This window comes from Galeopterus variegatus, unplaced genomic scaffold (assembly GCF_000696425.1).
Source record: "Galeopterus variegatus unplaced genomic scaffold, G_variegatus-3.0.2 Scaffold2287, whole genome shotgun sequence".
Classification (NCBI taxonomy): domain Eukaryota; kingdom Metazoa; phylum Chordata; class Mammalia; order Dermoptera; family Cynocephalidae; genus Galeopterus; species Galeopterus variegatus.
The window spans coordinates 163,726-177,390 of NW_007728398.1; the positions used below are offsets into that span (position 1 = coordinate 163,726).

A 13,665-nucleotide genomic window follows, 5' to 3' on the forward strand; every position below is an offset into this window, starting at 1 on the left:
CCATATTGTATTTAAAAGTGACATTTAGCATGTATTGTTCCCTATGTGATATGTGATCCATATCATTATGGGTCTCATTTTATCTCTCACTTCCCTTTAGCCCTATATCTCTATACAAGTAGGACAGACATGAAAGTAATCTGATGTGCTACCTGTCTTAAATGGTGATCTTTAACAGAATGGAAAATAACTTCTTACTATGTATCCTTTCTAAGTGTGGAGTGAAGTGTGATGAGTCAAAACAAAATAAAATAAAAAACAAACTAATAGACTAGATTGGAGAAAAAAGAGAAATAATATACCAGTGTGCTTACAGGCTAGTTATTCAAAATTATGTAGCTTAGAGGGAATTACTGGAATTTGCTTTTATTACAAGAAACTACATTTAATTATTTTGAAAAATTCAAACCATTTCAGTCCTTCACTAAAATATCATTCATTTGAAAACTGCTTATCAAACCTGAACACAAGGTTCTAATTGCCACAAAAAAAACAAAGACTCCTGTTTTGTTTCTGGTATATCACTAAGTGTAAAAGAAAGAGAAGATGAAGGCTACAACTGACATGGTGCTAAATTTTCCAAGTTGCCACATGGTTCTTTTTTCTGAGGTGTTCTGCTTGCCATTATCAACACCAGCTGCTTTGCATCATAGTATCTACCTATTCAACTGTTAACTGGAAAAGACAATTATGTTAAGAATAGAAAACAGTTTAAATACCCATATATCAGTAATGTTTATTGTATTTCCTCTTTATTTCTCGCTTCATTGTAGGCATTAAGCAGCGGAGAAGATATATGCTTAGCAAAATGTACCGGTAATTGCATGCACATATACTGGATTTGAAAGGCTGGGTAAATTAAAGCAGGAGCCCAGTGACACATTGTACCTTCCTTTCCCCCTATACATAGCCTTGATAGTGTCTTAAAAATGTATTTATCTAACAAATATCTACTGACTTTTAACTGTGAGTGTGTATCTGTATATATATATATGTGTATATATATGTGTATCTATTTATCTAACAAATATCTACTGACTTTTAACTGTGAGTGTGTATCTGTATATATATATATATGTGTATATATATGTGTATCATATATATATGTATATATGATAAGTGTATCTGTACGTATGTGTATAAGTAGTCGTCTTGCTGTTTCATCACTTCTTCATACTGGCCCAGAACATTCATGCATAATTATTTAAAGGTGACCCAATGGTACCCTGTAACTGTGATTGACACTTCTAACTTGTGTTATCTTAATTACATGTGGTGTTACTTTCTTGTTCCAGTAAGTCATTTGATTGGCTTGTGCATTAGTTCTTTAATTTTTTCAGTTAGGGAATTCGACTTCCCTCTCAGAATTTCTCTGTAGAGTCAAAAGGATTTGGAATCCAGTAGATTGTTAATTGTGTGGATAAGTTCCTATACCTTAACTGAGGTGGGGAATGGGGACAAGTTAGGGATGGGTGAGTGGTCATGGTACTGGAAAAGACAGTTAAGGTTTACATATGTGCTTAAGATGCTTATGGGGCAGCTAGATTGAGAAGCTAACATACTATTAGAAATCTTTGAATGACAAAATGACAAGTATAACTTGAAGATTAGAGTCCAAAATTTTCTCTAATTAATTAGGCTCTGGTAAAATAGTTTCTCTTGAAGGCAGGCCTTTTTAAGGAGAATATAATATAATGCTCTGGGCATATTTTTAAATGCTCTTTTTCCCCTGTACCTGCTGAGAGTACAGAGGGATTTTTTATGATCATCATGATGTTGAAAGCATGAGTGAGCTAAGTTTGTGAAAAGGAGTGTATAACAAGCACAAATAATGCAAAAATGTTATATAGAATAACAATGGTGTCAGTAGGCTAAACTCCAACAAATGGGAGCTTGTGGAAAATACCACTTAGAACTAAAAGGCCGGGCAGGAGTACACTTACTTTTGGGAAACATCCAATAATGGTTAGCAATGAGGAAACTCACCAACTTTGCTTTAGTGTTTTCAAGCTGTAAGCATCTAAACTGGGTAAACTGGTTGTTAGGAAATCTTGTCCACTTTCTGTGAGACCTTAGGATATGTAAGTTTATTCATTCAATACATGTTCAATAAACACTACTATATGGCAGACACAGTTCTATGCACTGGGGCCATAAAGATAAATAAGACATAGTACAGCCCTGTAACAGATTGGAGAGAAAGCACTGGAGGCTTAGAAAATAGCATAAGGATGACAGAGGTGTGAAGCTGCATGGCCATCTTAATGTAAGGAGGAAGCTAATAGAGTAACTAGAGGGTAGGATAAAAGGTAAAGATACCTTGAGTGGACAGGCTAGGGTAGTGGTGCTGATAAAAATTGGTAAAATAGGCAGAGTGCTGATTATGGGGGTCTCGCATGACCTGCTGAGAAATTTGGACCTTATTCCAAATTTTAATCAGAATAGGCAGAGTGCTGATTATGGGGGTCTCGCATGACCTGCTGAGAAATTTGGACCTTATTCTATATGCAATTACAAAGTTTTAATCAGAAAAATGACACGATCTTATCCACACTTTAAAAAAATGATTCTGGTTGTAGTGTGGAAGATGGATTGGACATCTCTAAAATGCTAAAATTCTAAGCAATGGAAAGAGAGCAGCTGTCCAAGCATAAATTCAAGAATCTGGTAAAAGAGTACCTATTGAATCTAGCTCTTTACCAAAATAAATTACTTGAGAAAGTCCTGATAGATTTCTAACATTTTAGAATTCTCTCTCTAATAACAACATTTTATCCTTATCTTCCTTGTACTACCAATGATACTCATTACAAACAATATTTAAATGTGGATCAGTGAGTTACTCAAGGTTATTGGGTCTTTCTTTGGAAGACCTGGAATCTATGCCATACCTATCCTCTGTAATTATATTTCATTTCAGTAATTAAATGGTGATAGAGGTGCTGTCAACCTGAGTCATGGAGTACTGTCCTTAGAATCTGTCTCATAAGAGTACTTCATAATGTGCAAATTTTATTCCATTCACCTTGTTTTCTGCTAGTAAGATAAGCAACTTTATAGTTTTCTGTCTGTTCAGCAGTGAGAGTTCCATTGTATTATTGTTGGGATATTTTCATGTCATGTCATAAAACATCAATATCTGGAATACTTCTCACCTTCTTTTTATAAATAAATTCATTGTATTAAAAAATATTAGTTGGTGAGACTAGTAGATTAACAGGTTACAGATCACCCTTATGGTTTGGGATGTTAATGTAAATTATTCAACTATTCTAAGGTTTTAAAAAGTATAATAAATGATCTTATGTAATTGAACAATTATACAAGTCCAAACTAGCCTCTCCATTCTAATCCAACTGTAAATTTCACACACACACACACACACACACACACACACACACAAACTTTACAGGAAAAGAAGCCTCTCCATTCTAATCCAACTGTAAATTTCACACACACACACACACACACACACACACACAAACTTTACAGGAAAAGAAGATACACAAACTTTGCGCTTTTTTGTTTCTTTCTCTTAATATTTAATGTATTTTTAATTGAAATAAGATTTATAGACAGTGAAATATATAGGCCTCAGTTATATAATTCTATGCATTTTGACAGGTATAAACATCTATGTAACCAACATTCCAGTCAAGATATAGAAAAAAAAAGAGATTTAGAGAAATTATTTCAGAGTTGCAAATACTTCATCGAGCTCTGATTCAAACCTGGGAAACCATAATCCAGGGTACATGCTTTATTCACAGTGTACTATATCAGTAATTATAATGCAAGATAGAAAATAGTGCCATGGAATGAGAGATTATTTTATAAGAATAATTGCACATGTTAATAGTTTTCAAAGTACGTTGGCATTATATTTTGATTATGATAAAATACTTGGGAAGGATTTCAAGATGGAGAGGAAACATGGGTCAAATGAATGGAGAATGAGGTATCTGCCAGTACTAACAGTCAGGGTAGAATCAGGATGAATGCCAGTATATTCTCAAGATTCACTGTAAACATTTTATGGTATTGGTAGGGTGTTTTGAAAGCAGATACAAGTGACTTTTTCATTGCCAAAGATTTAAGGACTGAACTACAACCTCTGATCTGGATCACAGACTTGACTTCAAGCTTTTGCTGGATGACAGATGTGTCAAACTGATTTGCGCCCTGCAGTTGCAAAATTTATGGACCAAAATTATTTTCCTTTGAGAATTAAGCAATGTTAAATAGACAAACTTTAGATGACAGAGTTTTTTCTCTCTTTAGCTGCCAAATTTTTATCTTAACCATTTTAATTGAAGGTTTTCTAAAATGAATTGAGCGTATATCTTCATTGTGTGGAATATCTTAAACTTTGATTTTTTCTTCTAGTTGGTGTTTGTATTCTTCTCTTTGTGGAATATTAAGTTGATAATGTTACAGAGATTTTTTTTAAAAACCCACATTTTATTATATTGACCATTGCTCAAATAGGTAGACCCATGTCTCAAAGCTTGTTTAACTGTGTTTTATAGATTTTATGTTAGGAATAGCATATGGAGTAATGAAATCTGACCTCTTTGTGTAGCCATGGAAGTAACCAGCTGTGAAATTGGCAAACATCACTAATAGCAGATAAAGGAATGTTTAATTGAGTAACTGGTCGTTCCTGACCTGCTGGCCATATTCCAAATCTGAATGAATTAGGAAACAACAAAATGTGCCTTATAACCCTTTAATAACTATAGACATTCTACCCATAGTAACACATTTAACTAAGTCACTTAGCTTCCTTATGTCTTAGCTTCTTCAACAGAATAAGGGGTGAGGGAGAAGAATTACATTACCTATTTTCAAGAATCATTATAAGAATTAAAAGGAGTAAGTGAAAGTGTACATTGCTTGTCACAAAATAGATGCTCAGTAAGTGTCATTTTCCCTCCCCTTCTCCAAAGTTTCTCCATCTTAGGATAGCAGACAACTCTAAATGTGTGATTCATGCACTGTCCACAGAATCTACTTGATACATATTTCATTTTTCTGTTATATATAAGCCCTTCATTTCAAAAAAAAAGAAGTAGGAAACTTATCCCTTTGTAATTTAAAACATGTAATATATTTTTCTCCATTGCTTATCTGAACTGACATATGTGGACTTTTGCAGAGGAAATAAGAATTTCTGCCATTTGCTAGTTTTAGGAATATGGAAAGAGAAAAGCTAGTCAGTGCTAAACTTCTTCATCCCAGTCAACTTTTTGAACTTCTCCTGCCTTTCTGTGATCTCTCTACTTTCCTCATACAGAAATGCTGAATTGAGATTTTGAAAAATTTTGCCCTGATATTTTATATCTCAATAAATAATGTCAATGAAACTTTCAGTACATTTTACTAGAAGTTGTGGTGAATCAGCATCTGAATCTTTTGTCTCCCAATTCCCAAACTCTAGCCTCCTCCCCCGCAATTTCTCTTTTACTTTGGAAAAGTGAAAGCATTATCCAAGTAAATGGGGCAAATTTTTAAATAAGGAAGTATGTTATATTTTATGGTGTTTAAATAGCAGTATACTGAAATATACAGACATATACTTGTATATGTGAATATATATGTAGATAATAATACCAAATAAAACACACATAAAAACATATATATGTATGCATATAATAATACCAAATATCCCCTACCATTTCAGTCATGAATATGCTCATTAATATCTACATTGTTTTTTTACTGACATCTTTTCTAATTTATTGTCATCTTAGCTATTTTGATTATTTACATTTAAGAAAGATTGTGTTTTTATATTAACAAAACAATCGGAATTCTATATGTTTGCTTTTTCTTAATTTTCTATTTAGAAATTGATATTGAGCGCTGTGTGCGGGAATCAATCAACCTGTTTTGTTGGACTCCTAAAAGTGCTACTTATAGACAGCATGCTCAACCTCCAAAGTCACCTTCTGACAGCAGTGGAGTCAGAAGTTCAGCACCTTATTTCTCTGCTGAGTGTTCAGATCCTCCAAGGACAGATCTGGTATGTATTTGCAGATTTAATTCACAAACTGTAACAGAAGATGGATGGTAAAATTAATACATCTTAGTATCATTATTGCTCTTAATAATATTGTCATTTCTGCTTTTTTTAATGTAGCTATTTTCTAACATGATTGCATTCATTTATATATTTCAGAAAGCTTTTATGTCTGTTTGGTTATACGAGGATACTTCAAAAAGTTCATGGAAAAATAGAATTGAAAGGTAATACAAATCTTCCCATGAACTTTTTGGAGTACCCTTGTACAGTTAGGAAGATTATTTTGACATATTCCTCCAAGTAGCAAGTTTTGTACTTTTTTGTCTATACAATCATAGCATAAGTTTAAATATCAACATGTTATATAACAGATTACAGAAGCAAAGAAAGAATTTAAAAAATAGAGAGAGGCTGAGAGCTGTTAATACAATGAATTTATTTATTGTTAGATGACAAAAGAAATAACATTTTATAAAACTATGCCATTCAGGATTTTCAACATAGTTATTCTTACTAAACACAATTTATAAATATGGTTAACCAAGCTCTCAATTACAGTATTTCATAAGTTTCAAACATTCTAATATTATCACAATATTATTTTCCATCAAGTATTTCCATCAAATTGAATTTTAATATGTATATATTGTTTTTGAGATACCTGAATAAATTGAATAGGCTTTAATTTGTAAAAAGTGATATTCTAATGGTAAAACATTTTCAAATTTCATTTAATATATGTTAAACAATAAATTTTGCAGCTAGGTATTTTTTGAAATTAGGTGTCTTTGTAAGAATTCATGCTTTCACCACTTAGCACTTTATGTGATTTTTTATGTTCCCAGATAAATGAGTGCATCCATGTTTTCACATTTCCCCATCACGATCTAACTATATTTATTAAAGACACTTATAAACTTGACTCTGCTCATGGCTGAATACAAAGCAATTTTAAAAATTACAATCTCTACCTCCAGAAATATAGATGATAAAGAGGGAAACAGCTACCTGAATATATATGTGAAAGATTATAAGGCATTTCTAAAACATTTTGAGAGATAGGACAAGAAAAAGAACCCAAACTAGTAAGTAAATATTTGCATTATAATTTTCCAAAAGTGGAATTGGCCTCCATAGGAGAAAGTAAGTTCTCAAGACTAAAAGTATTCCAGCAGAAGATATTATTACCGTGCTATGGATTTTAGTGCAAGATCTCATTTATCATCTAAAGGTTGTTCTAGATGGCCAGTAAGATAGCTTAAAACTTTGAAATTCAACAATTCTAAATAGAAACTTATTGCATAGTTTTCTTCTTTTCAAATTTTGAATTGTATCCCTTTCATAGCATAAAAACATGACTTCTCATATTCACAGTATAGAGACAAACTTTGGCAGATGGACAGTTTTTAAGGAACTGTAATGGCATGTAATGAAGGGGGAGGTGAGTAAGCATAGAAATTAGTAACACAAGGCCAAATTAGGAGTCTGAAAAATTGAGTAAAAATCAGGCATAAGAGAATGAATAATTACTGGATATTTGATGTCTCCCTGAAAATATGTTAGAGTTTTTAGTATAGATATGTAATTTAGTCCTCACCAGAACCTCTAAGGAAAGTATGATTGTCCCTATTTTGTAATGGGAACACAAAATTAATCCCAAAGTGGGATTAGTAGTTTATACAGCTAGTAAATAGTAATACCAGAATTGAACCCCAGGTCTTTATGACATCACAGTTGTAATCTTTTTTTTAGTTGAAATATAATCCACATACCATAAATTTCACCCTTTTAAGGTGTAAAATTTAGTGTTTTTTTAGTACATTCACAAAGTTGTGCATCTGTCACCACTATCTGATTTCATATTATTTTCATTGCCCCAAAAAGGAACTCCACATCCATTAGCATTCACTTCCCACCTTCCTCTAGCCCTTTTCAAACCCTAATCTACTTTACGTCTTTATGGATTTACCTCAACTAGACGTTTCATGTAAATGGAATCATACAATATATGATTAGCTTTTTCATTTATTGTAACGTTTTTAATATTCATTCGTGTTGTAGCATGTACCAATACTTAATTTCTTATTATGGCTGAATAAATATTCCATTGTATAGATATACTACATTTTATTGATTAGTGGACATTTGGGTTGTTTCTACTTTATGGCTGTTATGAATAATGCTGCTATAAACATTCATTTACAAGTATTTGAGTACCTATTTTTAATTCTTTTGGATATATACCCAAGAGTGGATTTTCTGGATCATATGGTAATTCTACAGTTAAACTTTTGAGAAACTACAAAACTTTTACAAAGAAGCTACAGCATTTGACATTCTCCTCAGCCATGTATGAAGGTTCCATTCTGTCCAAATCCTTGCTAACACTTGTTATTGTCAGTCTTTTTCATTGTAGCCATCCTAGTGAATGAGAAGTGCTATCTTATTGTTGTTTTGGTTAGCATTTCCCTAATGATGTTGCATGTATTTTCATGTGTTTATTGACCATTTCTATATCTTCTTTGGAGAAATGTCTATTCAAATCCTTTTCCCATTTTTTTAGATACAATTTATTTGTTTTTTAAATTGGCATGTATTGACTGTGTACATTTATGGGGTGCAGAGTTATATTTCAGTACAAGTATACATTGTGTGACGATTAAATCAAGGTAATTAGCATATTTGTCATAACAAATTTATCATTTCTTTATAATGAGAACATCTGAGTTCCTCTGTTCTAGCCATTTGAGAACATACAATAAATTATTGTTAATTATAGATGGCTAGTACTACTGTACACCACTGAACTTATTTTTCCTATCTAGCTGTGATTTTGTACCCGTTAACCAACTTATCCCTATCCTCGCACCTTCCCAGACTATAGTAACCACAATTCTACTCTCTACTTCTGTGAGCTCAACTTTTTTCTTAACATCCCACATGAGTAAGAACATGCAAATTTATCTTTCTGTGCATAACTCATTTCATTTAATATAATGTCTTGTAAACACATCCATGTTGCCATAAATGACAGAATTTTATTCTTTTTTATGGCTGAGTAGTATTCCGTTGTATATTATGTCATATTTCCTTTATTTATTCATCTGTCAATAGACACCTAGGTTGATTTCATATCTTGGCTATTGTGAATAGTGCTGTAGTAAACACAGGGGTGCAAAAATCTCCTTGGTGTGATAATTCCCTTTTCTTTGGATAAATACTCAGCATTGGGATTGCTGAAACATATGGTAGTTTTATTTTTAGTTTTTTGAGGACTCTCCAAACTGTTTTTCATAATGGCTATATTAATTTACATTCCTACCAACAATGTATATGAGTTCCTTTTTTCCGAAACCTTGCCAGCTTTTGTTATTTTTTGTCTTTTTGATAGTAGCCATTCTTATTGGGATGAGATGATATCTCAATGTGGTTTTGATTTGCATTTCCCTGATGATTAGTGGTATTGAACATTTTTCATATACCTGTTGACCATTTTCATGTCTTCTTTTAAGAAATGTCTATTCAGGTCACTTGCCCATTTTTTTAATTGGATTATTTGGGGTTTTTTGCTGTTCAGTTGTTTAATTCTGGAAATTAATCCTTTGTCAGATGAATAGTTTGCAGATATTTTTTCCCATTTTGCTTGTTGCCTCATGCTCTGTTGATTGTTTCCTTTGCTGTGCAGAAGTTTTTCAGTTTGTTGTAATCTCACCTGTCTATTTACGCTTTTGTTGCCTGTGCTTTAGAAGTCTTCTCCATAAAATTTTTGTCTAGACCAATGTCTTGGAGTTTTTCCCCTTTGTTTTCTTCTAGTGGTTTTATAGTTTCAGGTCTTACACTTAAGTCTTTAATCCATTTTGAGTTGATTTTGGTACACGGTGAGAGATAAGAGTTTAATTTTATTCTTCTGCATATGGATATCCAGTCTTCCCAGCACCAATTATTGAAGAGGTTGTTCTTTCTCCAATGTGTTTTCTTGGCACCTTTGTCAAAACTCAATTGGCTGTAAATATCCATATGGATATCCAGTCTTCCCAGCACCAATTATTGAAGAGGTTGTTCTTTCTCCAATGTGTGTTCTTGGCACCTTTGTCAAAACTCAATTGGCTGTAAATATCTGGATTTATTTCTGGGTTCTGTATTCTATTTCATTGGTCCATGTGTCTGTTTTTATGCCAGTACCATGCTGTTTTGGTTACTATACCTTTCTGTAGTATATTTTGAAGTCAGGTAGCGTAACGCCACCAGCATGGATTATTTTGCTCAGTATTGGTTTGGCCATTTGGGGTCTGTTGTGGTTCAATATGAATTTTAAAATTGCCTTTTCTATCTCTATGAAGAATGTCATTGCTATTTTGATAGGAATTGCATTGAATCTGTAGATCACTTTGGGTGGTATGGTCATTTTGACAATATTAATTCTTCAAATCCATAAGTATGAGATGACTTTTCATTTTTTTGTGCCCTCTTTAATTTCTTTCATCAGTGTTTTGTATTTTTCATTGCAGAGATCTTTCACCTCCTTGGTTAAATTTATTCCTAGATATTTTATTTTTTTGGTATTTTGCCCATTTTTGAATAAGGTCATTTGGGTTTTTGTTAAATTTTAGAAGTTCTCTGTATATTTTGGATATTAATTCCTAATCAGATATATGATTTGCAAATATTTTTCATTATTCTGTGATTTGGCTTTTTACTCTTTTGAATATCTTTTGATGAAGAAATTTTTTTGGGGGGGCCAGCCCGGTGGCGCACTGCTACAGTGCGCCGCTTGGGAGCACAGCGGCGCTCCCGCCGAGGGTTTGGATCCCACATACAGACCGGCGGCTCACTGGCTGAGCGAGGTGCGGGCGCAACACCGAGGGTCGCGATCCCGTTGCCGGTCCCGGTCCGGTACGGGCGCAACACTGAGGGTTGTGATCCATTGCCGGTCATGAAAAAAGCCAAAAAAAGGAAAAAAAAAAGAAATTTTTTAAGTTTTCATCAAGTCCAATTTTTCTTCTTGTTGTTATTGTTGCCTCTGCTTTTGGTGTCATATTCAAAAAATCATTGCCAAATACAATATCATGAGTGGTCTTGGCACCCTTATCAAAAATTACTTTACCATATATGCAAGTGTTTGTTTCTGGCTCTCTAGTCTGTTCCATTGGTCTATATGTCTGTCTTTATGCCAGTACCACACTATTTTGATTACTCTACCTTTGAAGTATATTTTGAAATCAGGAGGTTTAAATCCTGTAGCTTTGTTCCTCTTTTTTGAGATTGTTTTGGCTATTTGGGGTTTCTTGAGATTCCATATGAATTTTAGCATAGGATCTTTCCTATTTCTGCAAAGAACATCATTGAAATTTTGGTAGGGATTGCACTGAATATTAGATTGCTTTGAGTACTATTGACATCTTAACAATATTAAGTCTTCCAATTCATGAACATCAGTTGTGTTTTCCCTTGTTTGTGTCTTCTTTAATTTCTTTCAACATTGGTTTTGTCACTTTTATTGTATAAGTCCTTCACCTCCCTGATTAATTCCTAAATATTCTTTTTGATGCAATTGTGAATGAAATTGTTTTTGTAAATTTCTTTTCCAATTCTCCATTGTTGATATATAGAAATTCAACTAATCTGTGTGCTGTCTTTACACCCTCCTACTTTTTAAAGTTTATTTATTAGTTTTAACTGTGTTTCTGTGTAATCTTTAGGGTTTTCTAAATAAAAAAATATAAAATCATATCTTTTGCAGAGATCATTTTACTTCTTCCTTTCTAATTTGGATGCTTTTCATTTCTTTTTCTTGCCTAATTGCTCTGGCTAGGACTTCCAGTACTGTGTTGAATGTAAGTGGCAAAGTAGGCATTCTTGCCTTGTTTCTGATCTTGGAAAAAAATCTTCCAGTCTTTTATCATTGAGTATGTTTGCTGTGGGTTTTTCACATAGAGCTTTTATTGTGTTGAGATAGTTTCCTTCTATTCCCAGTTTGTTTATTGAATGTTTGCATCATGAAAGTGTGTTGAATTGTGTCAAATGCTTTTTCTGCACCAGTTGAGATGATCATCTGGGGTTTTTCTTCAACCCATTAATGTGATATATTAATTGATTTTCCTATGTTGAACCATCCTTGCAGTTCAGGAAATCCCAGATGGTAATGTTATACAATCCTTTTAATATGTTGCTGAATTTAGTTTGCTAGTATTTTGTTGAGACTTGTTGTATTGGTTTGTCCTATTCTCTTCTTATAATGTCTTTGTCTGGCTTTGGTATCATGGTAATGCTGGCCTTATAGAATGAGTTAGGAAGTGTTCCCTCCTCTTCAAATTTTTGGAAAATTTTGAGAAGTATTGATGTTATTAGTTCTTTAAATGTTTGGTAGAATTCAGCAGTGAAGACATCAGGTCCAGTGCTTTTCTTTGTCAGGAGATTTTTGATTACTGCAGCAACCTCCTTACTTGTTATAGCTCTATTCAGATTTTATTTCTTTGTGATTTAGTCTTGGTAGATTTTGCGTTTCTAGGGATTTGCTAATTTCATCTAGGTTATTGAATTTATTCTTGACTCTTGCTTCACCTTCCAAATTCAGTCAATCAAAAAACACTGTTCGTCAATCTGTTTACTTCTCTTTATCTCTGTTGTCATTATTTTAGTCAGGTTAACCATGATCTTATGACTGCTTTCCTATAACAATTTCCTGACTAGTCTCCCTGCATCCATTCTTGTTCCATTCTAATCCATTCTTCAGACTTCAGCTAGTATAATCTTTTTTAAAGAAAATCCTTACCAAAACTTCTCCTATTATTCTTACAATAAAATTCAAAGTTCTAACATGGTTTATAAGGCCCTGAATAATCTTTCTTTTGCCTACCTTGTAAAGCTCTTCTATCAGTATTTTTCGCTGTTATTTTCCTATACTTTAGCATAGAAACTAGATTTCTTTCACTTTTAGATACTTTTGCCATAAGGCTCCTATATCTGCCTTCATTTTCTTTATTAATATTAATTACTGAGGAGTGAGAGCTGTCTTATTCATTTTTTTGTTCTCATTGCTTAGCAGAATGCCTGATGTATTGTAGTTTCTTAATAAGTGAAATAATAACATACTTTCTTCCCTTCTAGTTGATGGGTACATCAAGGAAAGAACCATTCTTATCTTTGGACCCTCAAAGCCTAATTTAGTGTCTGAGAAATAGTGTAGTCTCAATAAATGTGTGTTTAGTTGAACTAATTACTGAAACTAAGGTTATACTAGTTAACTCTCAGTTGAACAATGCATTCCATTAATTAGTCTCAAGTTCCTTACTCATCAACTATACTAGCTCTATCTAGTTTTCCATTATAACACACTTTATATGTATAATTATATTCTTATCTGTGTGTTTACTTATTTTATTGTTTATTCTCCCACTCGGCATATGGGAGAGACTGGATCTTGTTCACTACAAGATTGTAACCCCAATGCCTATCACAGTGCTTGACATATAGTAGGTAATCAATAAATATTTTTTAATAGATTAACAAAAAGTTTATTCCAGGGGCCGGCCCGGTGGCGCACTGCTACAGTGCACCGCTTGGGAGCGTGGCAGCGCTCCCGCCGAGGGTTCGGATCCCACATACAGACCGGCCGCTCACTGGCTGAGCGAGGTGCAGGC

General features: G+C 33.3%; 1 protein-coding gene across 1 annotated transcript in view; it reads left to right on the forward strand.

Annotated features, from left to right (window-relative positions):
- Positions 1 to 13,665, forward strand: part of TBCK (TBC1 domain containing kinase) — a 240,904-nt gene that overhangs the window by 157,952 nt on the left and 69,287 nt on the right. The window contains exon 22 of the mRNA XM_008581170.1: positions 5,850 to 6,025. Within this exon, the coding sequence (XP_008579392.1) occupies positions 5,850 to 6,025 (176 nt within the window). The remainder of the gene's footprint in view (positions 1 to 5,849; positions 6,026 to 13,665) is intronic.